Source organism: Arachis stenosperma, chromosome 3 (assembly GCF_014773155.1).
Source record: "Arachis stenosperma cultivar V10309 chromosome 3, arast.V10309.gnm1.PFL2, whole genome shotgun sequence".
NCBI classification, from domain to species: Eukaryota; Viridiplantae; Streptophyta; class Magnoliopsida; order Fabales; family Fabaceae; genus Arachis; species Arachis stenosperma.
This window is the reverse complement of record NC_080379.1, coordinates 166,390,805-166,405,104: the sequence shown is the minus strand read 5'-3', so window position 1 is coordinate 166,405,104 and position 14,300 is coordinate 166,390,805. Positions and strand designations below refer to the sequence as shown.

At 37.1% G+C, this 14,300-nt stretch overlaps 2 protein-coding genes, 1 long non-coding RNA gene and 1 other non-coding gene across 8 annotated transcripts; 1 reads left to right on the top strand and 3 right to left on the bottom strand.

The window, feature by feature from the left end:
• Nucleotides 1-190: 190 nt before the first annotated feature.
• Nucleotides 191-3,270, bottom strand: LOC130969228 (annexin D2). The gene is made up of 5 exons (XM_057894870.1): nt 3,021-3,270; nt 2,278-2,423; nt 1,900-2,124; nt 1,295-1,507; nt 191-674 (listed from the first exon to the last, which is right to left on the bottom strand). Exons 1-5 carry the CDS (start codon nt 3,094-3,096, stop codon nt 381-383), a joined length of 954 nt encoding a protein of 317 aa, XP_057750853.1. The 5' UTR covers nt 3,097-3,270; the 3' UTR covers nt 191-380.
• Nucleotides 3,271-3,356: 86 nt separating this feature from the next.
• On the bottom strand, nt 3,357-3,429 carry TRNAR-ACG (transfer RNA arginine (anticodon ACG)). Its single transcript has one exon. It is a non-coding gene; the product is annotated as a tRNA-Arg (tRNA).
• A 158-nt stretch (nt 3,430-3,587) lies between these two features.
• On the top strand, nt 3,588-8,150 carry LOC130970004 (uncharacterized). Its single transcript, XM_057895940.1, has 8 exons — nt 3,588-4,008; nt 4,244-4,746; nt 4,876-4,948; nt 5,402-5,482; nt 5,603-5,666; nt 7,281-7,368; nt 7,459-7,543; nt 7,680-8,150. Exons 1-8 carry the CDS (start codon nt 3,883-3,885, stop codon nt 7,761-7,763), a joined length of 1,104 nt encoding a protein of 367 aa, XP_057751923.1. The 5' UTR covers nt 3,588-3,882; the 3' UTR covers nt 7,764-8,150.
• A 225-nt stretch (nt 8,151-8,375) lies between these two features.
• On the bottom strand, nt 8,376-13,817 carry LOC130970524 (uncharacterized). Of its 5 annotated transcripts, none has more exons than XR_009082077.1 (7): nt 13,394-13,817; nt 12,844-12,949; nt 12,642-12,710; nt 11,391-11,518; nt 11,042-11,308; nt 8,936-10,941; nt 8,376-8,815 (listed from the first exon to the last, which is right to left on the bottom strand). It is a non-coding gene; the product is annotated as an uncharacterized LOC130970524 (long non-coding RNA). The 5 variants fall into 5 exon arrangements; XR_009082076.1 differs by having other exon boundaries at nt 8,376-10,506; nt 10,623-10,941; XR_009082073.1 differs by having other exon boundaries at nt 8,376-10,941.
• Nucleotides 13,818-14,300: the final 483 nt, after the last annotated feature.

Here is a 14,300-nt window from a genome sequence, read left to right as displayed (position 1 = left end):
AATTGTACCAATTCTTTTTTTACTTTTTTGGTATAAGCAGTTACTACTACTTGATAAGTTGATACAGTTGGTTTATGCTTTATAGTTTGTACGCAAATAACGTTTAGCAAATATAGTTGGTAATCCTTAAATAATATAGAGAAGGACGAATGAAATAATTTGTTTAAAAATAAAAGGTCTATGCTACGCATTTCATATTCAAGACATATTATTTGTAAAATACCAAGATGGTTCATACATCCCTATTATAAGCATTAAGCATCATTATATAGTGTCCAGAGATGCTCATTAGCTCATCGAAGGTCGCATTGATGATGAAAGGAGAATCATATTATAGCCTAAGCAGCAATCCCAAGTCAGCTAAACAGAGAAGGGAGCTCTTACTCTTCACGTCCCAACAGGGCAAGAAGCATGTCCTTATAGTCTCCAGAAGTGTCTTTGGATACTGCAATGTCCAGAGGAACGCTATTCCTTCTTTGGTATTCGTCTGCAATTCGCTGCAAATCAACCTCAGCTCTGGTTGTTACCACTCTAGTAAGGGCCCATTCATCGGTTCCCATCTTGTTTATTGCCAACCTTAGAACTTTCTCAAAATATTTTTCGGGGAAAATAAAACACTTAATCGTTGATCTCAATAATTTCAGGTATTCATTATCCGGATCAGTTTTCAGATCCTGCACCCAGAACAAGCTTACTATCATTATCAGCCCCGGGGGGGGGGGGGGGGGGGGGGGGGGGTAAGGGGGAGCAATAAACCAGAATATTAACTCTTTAAATTCAAATAGTTATTGGTTCCTTTTTTCAAAAATTATGTTATTACTCGACTTTGAAAGGAGGAGAAAAAGTTTTAGTAGCAACGAATACTGTAAGGGAAATACAGAGTTACAAAGAGAAACACTTCAAATAGGTTTTCATCGGAGTCCCCTAAGGCATTGCCATCAGAGACCAAGAAACAACTCACGATCACGAACACTTTGAAAACTAAAACACAAATGAACCCTCACATTCTTCCTTATGACATAAATAAATGACCAGTAGAAAAAAGAAAACAGAAAAGAAAAAGCATGTCATGCTTCTTGAAGTGATCAGTTATCTTTGGTGTGTAACAAAACTAACTATTAGATTTTCCTATTCAATGGAATCATTTCCAAAAAAAAATAAAAATTCTATCTGCATAACTGCTTTAGGTACTCAAAATAAAATGCATATGTTAATTTGAAAGTAGAGAAATAAGTATTTACTATTTAGTGCCTACAAATAATCAAGCGATTATAAATTGGCAAAACATTTATACCTTGGTTATGGAATTACCATACTCATTGTTGTAGTGATTTAGTGTTGCATTTAACTGTGTCTTACTCCTTGTTGTCAAAATCCTAATTAATTCCTCATCACCGTAGGCCTTGTCTGCAATCTTCTCATGAAGTATTTTAGCCTCAGTTTTTGCCAATGTCGTGTTCACATCATCCCCCACATAACGGAATGTGCTCACAAGAGGAACCAACAACTATTATTGGAATACCACAGGAAAAACAAAAGAGAAAAGGTTTCATTAGGTAATACAAAACAAGTAACTAAAAAAAAGAGGAAATACAAAAAAGAAGTTACTGAAAATATGCGTTTAGGCTAGACAGAGAATAATAACGCAAAGGTAAAAAGTAGCATGTCGGTTAGCTTTTAAATCTGGCAATCTACCTTGTAAATGTGCACAGATTTGTGGAACATATTAGTTCCTTTTTTAAAATAAACGGGCCCTCCTAAAAGGTGATACCTTTCAAGCTGAGTTGTAAAAATCTTGAAAGATGTTGTCTGATGAATTAAATAACATGAAACATAGGCATCAACCTCCTCTGAGTATTTTGTAGTAACAAAGTACATTAGAAATTTCAAAGTTTTTACCCTGCGAAAGTCCCCAGAAGTATGGTAGGCAACATCCTCTTCAATGGAACGTTTGTAACGAGCTTGATATGCTTGCTTTGTCTTAAAGAGTTCAAGTGGAGATCTGGTGCAAGCGATTTCCATAAGGATAAAGTTGTTTGGTGAAGTCACTTTTTTCTTGGTGGCTTCATGAGCTAAAAGGGCGTCGCGCTCAGCAGGACCCAAAGTCCATAACATCACAATCCGCTGTTATATTCAAAATAAACAAAGGATCAAACACTGGAATTGAAAATAGCTTCATAACGGCACATATCAGTTTTCCTAAGTTAAATTACTTTGAATGTGTCAAACCGAGATTCACATAAAACAAGCCAGATAGCAAAGGATTTAAAAACAAACCTCAAAGTCACTTGAAAGTTCTTTGTCTAACGATGTAAGAAGATCCTCTCCATGAGCTGAAGCATAAGCTGCACGAATCAACTCGCGCTGAGCTGAATTTCTATGAGACAGGATTTTTACTATAAGTCCTTCGTCCGTTCCCCATCCTGCAAAGACATTTCACATTAACAACAACTTGTAGTAATAATGAAAGATTTTGTATTAAGAAAGTAATTTCCCAAATCTAGCAGCGCTTAATTGTTTGATTATTCTTTTCTTAAAAAAAAGGAAAAAAAAAAGATCATCATATATTTGTTTTTCTCTGTAATTCTAATTGCCACTACATATTGAAACACACAAGCAGAAAACAATGTCCTGCCTATAGATCACACAGGCCACCTATTATTGCATTCCGTAATACTTTGATCCAATTGAATTACATATACAGATATTGGAAACAGGAGTAAATCGAAATCTCTAGCGAGGAAACTGCACAAATATGATCATCGCAATCTATCATGCAGTAATAAGTAACAGTAAATGCACAAACAAAACACGTATCATAAATGAATGCAATGCAGTTCTAACATCTGATCAGAAACAAAGGAGCCGTACAATCAGATCATGATCGAAATTTATTTTATGTCTTGATTTTTTTTTAAAAAGAAGGGAGATGAATCGATAAAATGTGAACAGAATAGATCGATGATCTGACAAGAAAAATGAGGATGATGCAAATGAGAGAGAGTGAGAGTGAGAGTAACCTTGAAAAGCTTTGCGCAATTGCTCAGAGTCGTCTTCCGGAGAAGGAATCTGAGCAGGAACCTTCAAAGTCGCCATTGTCAAAAACAACGCTGCGTTTTTCGCGATCTGTCTCTACAAAATTCAGAACTCAGGAAGCAATGCCAATGTCAACGCAGAGTTAAGGCGAGCTTCTCCTTTTATACAACAATCATTAGCGTCATTAGTGCAGTGTGCTAATCTGGTAATTACAGAGCAAAGTTTCGGTCATGATTAAAAAAAAGGTAGTCACGTTGAGCTTAATTTAACTTATTTTGATAATATACATGATGAAGTCAACTATGGACCAAAAATTTAAACGACTCCACTGGGGATCGAACCCAGAATCTCTGGTTCCGTAGACCAGCGCCTTATCCATTGGGCCATGGAGTCCATTTGTTACGAATCTCCCATAAAATAAGTTTTATTCACTATCATATAGCAAAGGGGTTCCCGCTTGCTGTCTTTGGCGCCGAGAGAGATGCAAAATTTTAGGTGAGTCATGCTAACTGCTGCTGAGAGAGCACCAAAACAAGGATCCGGAGAGTTGCCAACAATCTGGAAGCAATTCTCTACCCAACAAAAACTATTATTATTATTTTGTAATCTTCTGCCGGCGCCGGTTTGTTCGGTTTCTTTTATACAGTTAGATAATCCACATCATTAGAATTAAATTAATGATCGACTTTGGTGGAGAGAAAGGAATGGTGGACGAACCATAAGTATCGAGTAGGAATAATAAGAATAATAGTATAGGAATCGCAGCGATTGTAACAACCATTGTGCGGTGGAAAATTGAAATTGTAACAATCGCATCCACGAAAAAAGGTGGCTAAAGATAGGAATATGGGTAAAAAGCAATCGTTACGCAGCAAAGCAGCTCACTTTGTATCTGATCTCACCACTGTTCTTCTCAACCCGATCTCTGATAACCTAACCAACAGCAACAACAACAAACCCTCTCCTCCTCTTGTAAGTTCTCGTTTTTCTCTCTCAATTCAACCTTCCATTATCAATTATTTATATCTCATCACATCATATCATGCTCTTGTTGTTATTAATCGTTATCATTCATTATTATTGAATTGGATTAGTCCCATAGGCTGGACCTAGATTTTGGGCGTAACGGCATTGTCATGTTTATTTAAGGAATGTATTTTTGTTTTCTTCCCTTTCAAATATCGCGGAATTTTGTTGTTTTCTCCAGGAGGAAGCGGGTGAATTTGAATCTGAATCAAGAGGGAGTGAATCAGAGGGTATCCGTGATTTAGTTGATGGGCCTGATACTTCGTCATTTGCTGCATTCCTCTATTCTTTTTTGTCTTCCTCGGATTCTGATGACCATGCTGATCCGGATGGGCAGGTTCATCATGATATAATAACTGTTGCGGATGATCCTTTATCAGACCTAGCCATGAAGGAAAACGTTGTCCTTAAGAAGAGTTTGTTGTTTACTGCCATTCACCAAGCCGCTAGCATGGGTGGTTTTCTCGGCAACAAAAGGAAGCATGATGATGGGAACCGCTCTAACTCTTCTGAGGTAGAGATGGGGCAGATTCAGCTTGTCGAGAAGCAGCCTGTGACGGATTTGGTTGATGAGCCCCCTGAAACTTCGGAGCCTTCCATGCTCATCTCGGCTGCTGTAAGGAATGCCATGTATGCTTCGCTTCCTAGTCTTGTTCAAGGGAGAAAATGGATGTTGCTATACAGGTATCTAAGAATAAAGATTCATTCTTTGGATCATGGAGGACACAAGAGTATGCTTTTGTGTGTTAAGAGGTTCATAAACATTGCTATTAATGAATATTAGTTTTTGGATTTACCTCTGCATTTATGCAGCACCTGGAGGCATGGTGCATCACTTGCAACTCTTTATCGAAGGAGCATGCTTTGGCCGGGATTGAGTTTGTTGGTAATGTTTCATCCCCTTGAGCAGATGTTAGTTTTAACTTTTAAGCGCACATTTACCCATGTCTGCATTTGAGAAACAATGTTAGTTTATAGCTGCCAAACACAATTTGATGTTATGGATGAAAGGCTGAGTTTCTTTTTAATGCTAAGCACCAAGTATTCTAGTAGTCCTGATTCTTTAATGGCCTTGGTGGTATTTGTATATTGTATACAAAATTTTGACATAATAATAAATGCCAGCATGTCCTTGTTTAAGGAGACTGTAAGTTGAAGTCACATGTTTGTAAGCTCACTATGAAAACAAGTTTAGGCTGTCGAATTGGAAAGCAATGTCTTGGAATTCCAATATTAAAGAGACATACTACTGTTGTGTGATTTAACTGGTGAGCCTAATTTCTGGCGTTCTGGACTCTTTATTACTCATGAATTGGTTCTCAATGGTATTCTGTCACAGGTTGTTGGTGACCGTCAAGGAGCAGTATTTGGTGGCCTGGTTGAAGCACCTCTTAGACCTTCCACCAAGAAAAAGTACCAGGTCATATTTTATCCTTTCTACTATCTGATTTTATTGGCTGCTTTACTAATTATGATTATTTATTTTCCAATAATGCTCCTTTTTAACTTTTGTATCTTGTTGACATTGAATTTCGCACAGGGTACAAACAGTTCATTTGTTTTCACAAATACCTCCGGTCATCCTGTTATATATCGTCCAACAGGTGTATATCTTTGATTCAGTTCAAACACGTTTCTCTCTGTCTATCTTTTACTGTTACAGTTATTCTGCGTTTTGCTTGTAATCAAAATAAGGGATAGTAATTAATATTCAGAATCCTTAAATGTTTTGGTTAAATTACACATTTGGTTCTTACACTTTCAGTAAAATTGCAAATTGCTCCCTACACTTTAAAAGTTAATAATTGGGTCCCTAAAGAGAATTAAAATTTGAAATTTAGTCCCCGCCATTCAAAAAGTGTTTGATTTAACAGAATATTCTCTATTTTAAACATGTGAGCTGCACATGTTTGACAATAGGGACCAATTTGCAATTTTAGTAAAAGTATTGGGATCAACCATGTAATTTAACCATTTGAAAATGAGCAAAAACTCCCTAGGCTATCTGAACCCACCCCGCCCCTCCCCAGCTCTCTCACTCTTACTTTCTCACTTTCCAAAATGACACCCCAACCCCAGCGCTCTCTGTCTCTCACCTCGGTTCACCATCGCCGCACCGGATCCACCGCATTTGTGGTCACGAGTTGGGTCTGGCCTCCTTCCTCCATCTCGCCTCTCTCATCCGGCGACTTTTTCTTCTCTTCCAATCCCAATACTGAACACCGATAAATGGAAGAGAACAATTCCAATCCCAAACATGCTCAAAATGAACAATTTAATGTCTAAGGAAAAAATAGCAACAAATCAACATCAAAATAGTAACTCAATTTATCAGTGGATCCGACACGGTAACGGAGGTGAGAGGCACGGCGACGGTGAACCGAGGTGAGAGACAGAGAGTGCTGGGGTTGGGGTGTAGTTTTGGAAAGTGAGAAAGTGAGAGTGAGAGAGCTGGGGAGGGACAGGGTGAGTTCAGATAGCCTAGGAAGATTTTAGTCATTTTCAAATAGTTAAATTACACGGTTGGTCTCCATACTTTCACTAAAATTGCAAGTTGGTCCCTATTGTCAAACATGTGCAGTTCATATGTTTAAAACTGAGAATATTTTGTTAAATCAAACACTTTTTGAACGATGGGGACTAAATTGCAAATTTTAATTCTCTTTAGGGACTCAATTATAAACTTTTAAAGTGTAGGGACCAATTTATAATTTCACTAAAAATTTAGGACCAACTCTGTAATTTAACCAAATGTTTTATACGATTTTGAATATTTTGATATGTTTACCCCCAAGAACATGTGGAATGGTAAGTAGGAATGTTCCACGTGTTCTATAATGCACTCTTCGGAAATTATGCCATGAAGGACATCCCTGTTGTTTTTGCCTAAAACCTGGCAATATTTTAGAACTTCCTTGCATCCATTCTTTATAAATTTAAAAGGCTACATTTCTGGATAATCATAAGATCACATGACATCTCGAATGAAATGTATCTTTTGAATATATGGAACCAATTCTTGTTGAGGAAAGGTTTCTTTTGATCTTCAGCAGAAACTCCAGAATTTCTATGCTACATGAGTTGGTTATTTTATGAGTTATGTTTGTTAGATATTCAGCAGAGTGATTAAGCATCGGATGATGCTTTTCTTAAGTTTTGAAATTCCAGGAGCTGCTCTTTTCTTGAATAACTACGCTGAACTGAGTTACATTTTGCAGGAAAAAATCGCTACTTCACGCTTTGCACCAGTGACTTTCTAGCTATTGGTGGAGGAAGTAATTTTGCGCTTTATTTGGAGGATGATCTGTAAGAATTTTGTACTTTAGTCATAAAAACAAATTGTTAGCTTGCATTCCGTGTCATTTTCTTCTAACATTTTTTACATTTCTTCTCAAGAATGCATGGATCAAGTTCAGTCTCAGAAACCTATGGAAATCCTTGCCTTGCACATTCTAGAGAGTTTGAAGTGAAGGAAGTTGAGGTATGCACGGAGCTCCCATGCTCACTTGAGCCCCTTCCCCTCCCACACATACACTAGAAGTAGAAAACAAGCGGAGTCATTTATTAGAAATAAAGGAGCTAATCAGTGATTTTTCATTTTTGTGTCTTCCATGCAGTTGTGGGGCTTTGTATTTTCTTCACAGTATGAGGAAATAGTGGCATTGAGCAAAACAGAGGCACCTGGGATCTGTCATTGGTGAATATCTCTGGTGTTTACAAGATGTTAGTCTGATAAAGCCTTGCTGTTTGTGTTCTATTGGATGGTTGTGTTGAGTCATAAAACCAACAATGTCCTGCTAGTACTGGGATTGTGATGGAGAAGTATTATGCGTCCACCCATGTTATCCAGATGTAAATATTTGCAAGAACAGTACAGTGGTTCTTCTCCTTCACAAAAATTGTCAATTTTGTGTTTTCACACTTAAAAGGTGATGGAGGAAAACTAAGGATAGAACTCGTATAGCTTGGCTATTTTTTGAGTCTAGAACGGGAATGTTAATCGGGGAGAAGGTCTTAGGCATTCATAAACAGGGATCCTTTGGTGGCTAATTTCTATTATCCATAGTTACTGTTGGCTAATTGGCTTAACGGCATTCTTAATAAAATAATATGTTAAAAGTTTAAAGGATTTAAAGGTTTAAGTGAGATTTAAACGAAATTGAATTGAATATAATAAAAAAATGTTTTACAGGAGTTAATGTTAAAATTATTATAGATAGAATTTTTTAATTTTAATTTAATAAATATAAAATAATTTAAATTAGATTATAACTATTATTTTTTGGAAAAGTATGAAGAGATCATATCTTTATTGTACAATACATACAATGGGGATTTAATTGAAATTAAAATTAAATTATGGGTAATTATTTAATTTTGAATTCTTTCTAATTTGAAATTTGAAACAAATTAGGATTTATAGAATCAAAACAATGAACTCCCTCTCTTAAGACGGCGTGACCCCATTCTCTCGATTAATTTGAGAATCTCGCCGCTTTAGCGTCTGTTTCCACTGCTCACTCGTCCGCACAGTCCACCGCCCAGCACTACGTCCCGTTGGTTTGCAGGATCTTCTCGCCGACACAGTAACCCAGACCTCCAGCAAGGACAGTGCGCAGCCGGTTTGCCTTCTTTCGAATGGCGACATCGCAAGACGAACGTGTTTCAACCGAGGGTCCTCCTTCATGCACACTACCGAGCCGAAATTCATTAATGGAGTGCGATATGGTTGAACCGCTAATTTATCTTCCGTCTGCCGTTGCAGAGAATTTATCAAACCAACATGAAAACTTATCTGGTGATGTTATATTTTTTGACTTTATTCTGATCCTATTTTTTCCTCAACAGAAATTAGTCGAGACGCGATGCTCACCTTGCTACATTAACTTGTTTACCCACTTGGAACAACATAATGAGCACGTTAAGTTGGCCGAGATTGAGGCCATTGGTTTTGATTTTCTGCGGCGGGTACCGCAATGGCATGTGAAGCAGAGCATCATGCTCCAACTAGCTAAGGCCTATGACGTGGAGTCAAACACTCTCAAGGTCGACGCAGGGGACATTCACGTTACCGTCGAACTGATCGACAATATATTCGGCATACCTTCTCGAGGTTAGTCAAAGTTATGTAACATGTAAAAATTCTTATGCGTGGTTTTTGTTTTTCCATTGTTGACACTGACCGATTGTTGTACACTGCTTCATTAACGCAGGAGACCCAATCCCGGAACTGCAGAAAAAAATGCATCGCATTTGGCAATTAAGAGAGTTTCAGAAGAAAATTACAACACAACTACGGGACTTCGTCTTTGCCTGTCTAATGGAGACCGAGCAACAGAGGATGACCTTTAGACGATACTTTATCCTGGTGGTTTTGAAGATGTTTCTTAGCCCCACACCGTGGCACCTCCCTCCGATATTGGATGTCTCGAACCTAAGAAGATTTCACTGGCCGTATCAGATATTAAAGTGGTTGCGAGATGCGATAAGGAAATTCCAAGACCAGAACCGAGAAACATGCGGCGGGTGCATGTTTGTGTTGATGGTATTGCAACTAAATTTCCTAAATTTTAAAAACATGTAAGGCCTAAGGTGTAAGTCCTAATATTTAAGTTACTTGTGTATAGGTTTTGTACTTTCAGCGCTTAAAGCATGGTCCGTTGCATGCATGTCAAGTACCCAAGCCTTAGATTGTTGAATAGACCACTAATGAACTTGATAAGAAGGCCGACCATATTATCTCACAGGTTCAATCTCTAATAATCTCATTTTTATAATCAAATTGAATACAAATGTCATTAGAGGTTCAAGTTAATTTTTTTCTATCTTTGTTGTCCTGTATTGAACACACAGGGTTGCATATCCAACAATGTAAGGAAAGGAAAAAAAATAGAAGGAAGAGTCTAATAGTAAAGCAATAAACAAAAAAGGAAGGTGTAAAAGGCCCCGCAAGGACCTTGACCAATCGCCGTCTACCCAGAGCAAGACTACATCTCAGCAAAGCTATAAGAATGCGGATAAGGTAATCTGTGCGGATAAGGTACTATAAGAATGCGGATAAGGTAATCTGTGCGGATAAGGTAATCTGTGCTGGGATGTAGTCTTGTCCTGGTAGACGGCGATTGGTCAGGGTCCTTGCGGGGCCTTTTACACCTTCCTTTTTTGTTTATTGCTTTACTATTAGACTCTTTCTTCTGTTTTTTTTCTTTCCTAACATTGTCGGCTATGCAATCCTGTGTGTTCAATACGGGACAACAAAGATAGAAAAAAATCAACGTGAACCTCTAATGACATTTGTATTCAATTTGATTATAAAAATGAGATTATTAGAGATTGAACCTGTGAGATAACATGGTCGGCCTTCTTATCAAATTCATTAGCGGTCCATTCAACAATCTAAGGCTCAGGTACTTGACATGCATGCAACGGACCATGCTTTAAGCGCTGAAAGTACAAAACATATACACAAGTAACTTAAATATTAGGACTTACACCTTAGGTTGTACATGTTTTTAAATTTTAGGAAATTTAGTTGCAATACTAGCAACACGAACATGCACCTGCCGCATGTTTTTCGGTTCTGATCTTGGAATATCCTTATCACATCTCGCAACTACTTTAATATCGTGAAATCTTTTTGGGTTCGAGACATCCAATATCAGAGGGAGGTGCCACGGAGAAATAATCTACTGGCTTGTGGGGCTAAGAAACATCTTCAAAACCACCAGGATAAAGTATCGTCTAAAGGTCATCCTCTGTTGCTCGGTCTTCATTGGACAAGCAAAGACAAAGTCCCGCAGTTGTGTTGTAGTTTTCTTCTGAAACTCTCTTAATTGCCAAATGCGATGCATTTTTTTTGCAGTTCCGGGATTGGGTCCCCTGTGTTAATGAAGCAGTGTACAACAATCAGTCAGTGTCAACAATGGAAAAACAAAAACCACGCATAAGAATTTTTACATGTTACATAACTTTGACTAACCTTGAGAAGGTATGCCGAATACATTGCCGATCAGTTCGGCGGTAACGCGATGTCCCCTGCGTCGACCCTGAGAGTGTTTGACTCCACGTCATAGGCCCTAGCTAGTTGGAGCATGATGCTCTGCTTCACATGCCATTGCGGTACCCGCCGTAGAAAATCAAAACCAATGGCCTCAATCTCAGCCAACTTAGCGTGCTCATTATGTTGTTCCAAGTGGGTAAATAAGTTGTTAATGTAGAAAGGTGAGCATCGCGTCTCGACTAATTTCTGTTGAAGAAAAAATAGGATTAGAATAAAGTCAAAAAATATAACCAAATATGTCCTTTTAATCATGTAAACAATGTGATACCTTTTTACTCATCTGAGTTTGTGTTTGGCCGGTGTAAAAAATGGTTTGTTGGAGCACCGTGATAATTTACTCACGCAATAGTCCCCCTTAATTCTAAGTATTTAACTCTTACAAAAGAAGTAGGTAACCTACAGCCAAATAACGTAAATAATAGCATAATATTACATTTCAATTGATGTAACTTTAATTATTGGATCGAGATGGCATCATAATATAATACTGATCTATTAATACTGATCTATCGAGGCAGAAAAGAAATTATTGGCGTTGAAGATTCTAGCTTTTTTCTAATTTCTGATATGCTTCGGAAGATTTATCAAGATCAAACCTCCAAATATCCCTATACTAATCATCTATAATTAAGATAAAAAATTAATTCATGAAAACAGATCATTAACTACGAAGACCAATTGTCCAACCACATACTCGAGTAACGATCCAAATAAATAAACGCAAGTTCTATCAGATACACCAACGAACCAATACCCTACTAAAGCGACCATCCAAAATGCTTACAAAAATTATTAACAAACCAAGAGGAGCAGCAAAGCCGTCAATTACAACCATATCAATCATATCAATCATCCGTGTGAATTACTTTCACACAATGCAACAACTTGGCAGATCCAGAAATCAATTTTTTCCTCCAGAAAAGGCCATGCCAATAAATAAATCACAAATTAGCTATCCATTTTAGGTGTACTCCGTTTTGATTATCTAGAACGAAAATGTTTACTGAACAAACACAAACCAGGCAAAAACTAAAAGTAAAAAATAAAAAAATTAGATGTTTTCGAAGAAGCCTTCAACATAATAATATCAAAATAGCATTCACAGTCATTGAAATAAATTCTCCCAATTTTTCTGTATATATTAACATCATCTATTAAAACCAATGGCCCGATTACATACTGATGTAACCACCAATTAAATATGCCCAATATCTATGATTAAGACCAACCATTCAATCACATAATAAAGAAGAATGTTTACAAAGAATAAAATGCAAAAAAGAAACAGTTAAGGTTTACTTTCTCTAATGAGCACGAGATTCAGTGATGGCCCTAACCTATTTTTTAATAGATTGGAATAAAGATGAAAGATACATGAGTTAACCTGAATATAAAAAGGCTTCAAATGAACGAATGAATACAAAAATTAGCAAGTGGACATTGTGATGCAAATTCATAGAAACCAAAACAAACGGAGTGAAAATGAATATATAATGAACACTAGAGGAAAGGGATTGACCTCATTGCAATTAAGGACGCCTGTCTTGTTAAAACTTTGAACTTGGGCTAGTGCAATTTCTCTAGCTTCCTGAGGCACACACAAAAAATAGTGAATATTGTATACTTTTTCTACTCATGCAGCTGGGACCATGAGTGAAAATTAAAAAATAAAAACATAATCAAATTTAATTTGAACAAAACAGCAGAACATAATGATGCACCTCAAGGCCCTCAACAGTGTCTTTATATCCAGATAGCAAATATTTCCTTGTTAGAGTCCCCTTAATGCAATTTGGCGTTTGGGGTGTGAAAATCTAGTGATCCAAGCTTGATAAGAAAATTATTTAATTTTAATTACACACCAATAATAAAAGGTTCAGGTAATTCTTTGGCTAGAATAACAAAGGCAATATAGGAAGAATTGGAAATTGTTGTGCATGCAAAATTGAAACTAAAAAAAACTTGCAAGACTAACTATCCAATGCCCTACTAAAGTAACTATCAAATTGTTGTATTCCTGCACGGGACGGAAAAAAAAATTAAAATTTAATTGCTATATATACAAGATTACCAAACTTTTTCGACCATTCCCGCGCTAAAGTTAAATCATCATGAATTGCAATAATCTCAACCAACATCATATTCCACATGCTCTAGGATACTAAAATTGAACCTAATGCTTTCTCAATATGTATAATCACTCATATCAGCAGCAAAATCTGTCAATAGTACAACATGCAACAGCGAAAATGAACAACTCAACCCACTTACCTTGGATGGTTAGCCTACTACTGGCGATGATGTTCGTTGTGGTCCCGGTGATTGGTAGACGAGCAGGCGGCTAATCTTCCAGGATCGGATGCTCGGCTACCACCAGTGCAACGGGTATGCTGGAGATGACGGCTTCCGCGCGAGGAGAATAGTGCAGCTAATCGGTTCAGCGGTGACGACTCACTTGGCTTCAATTCGGTCGGAGGCGTAGCGCGTAGGAGCTGGGCTGCAGTGACGGTGAGATGTGCAACGGCAACAGGGTGAGGGACTTGAGAGTAGCGATGAAGGACGCCCGCGAGGACAGGTCGCCTTCTGGGGTTACAGCTTCCGGCGCACGCGGTTCTGCATCGATAAGGGTCTGTGCAGCGACTGGGAGGATTTTTGGTGGGGGAGACAAACCGTGAGAACCAAAAGGATTGGGTAATTGGGGAAGAAATTCAAAATAGGAGTAAATTGGTGGTGGGGTAAATTAAACAGCCATTAGAAATTAGGGTTATTGAGGATTAATTTACTCTTTTAATTTAAATTGGGCTTAATAAATAGCTCATTATAACTATTGTATACATATTTTATTGTCTCCCTAGTAAAAGTCTTATTTTTTTATAAATCAGATCGATTTTAGTGGCTGATTTTTAATTAACCAATTGAATCGCTAATTTGATTTGATTTTAAAAATCATAATTTACACTATTTGTTGTACATATTTTTTATATAGTTTTTTATGGTATAAAATAAATTTTTTATCGATTATTTTTAATGCAAAAAAAAGGTATGCAAGGAAGATTTTTTATTTAAATAAATTAAATAAATATTTTATTTAATGAAATAAATAATTATAAAAATTATTATTAAAATACATCTTTCAGTCTTATTAGTGTATTTCGTTTACACTGTAGATCAGATATGT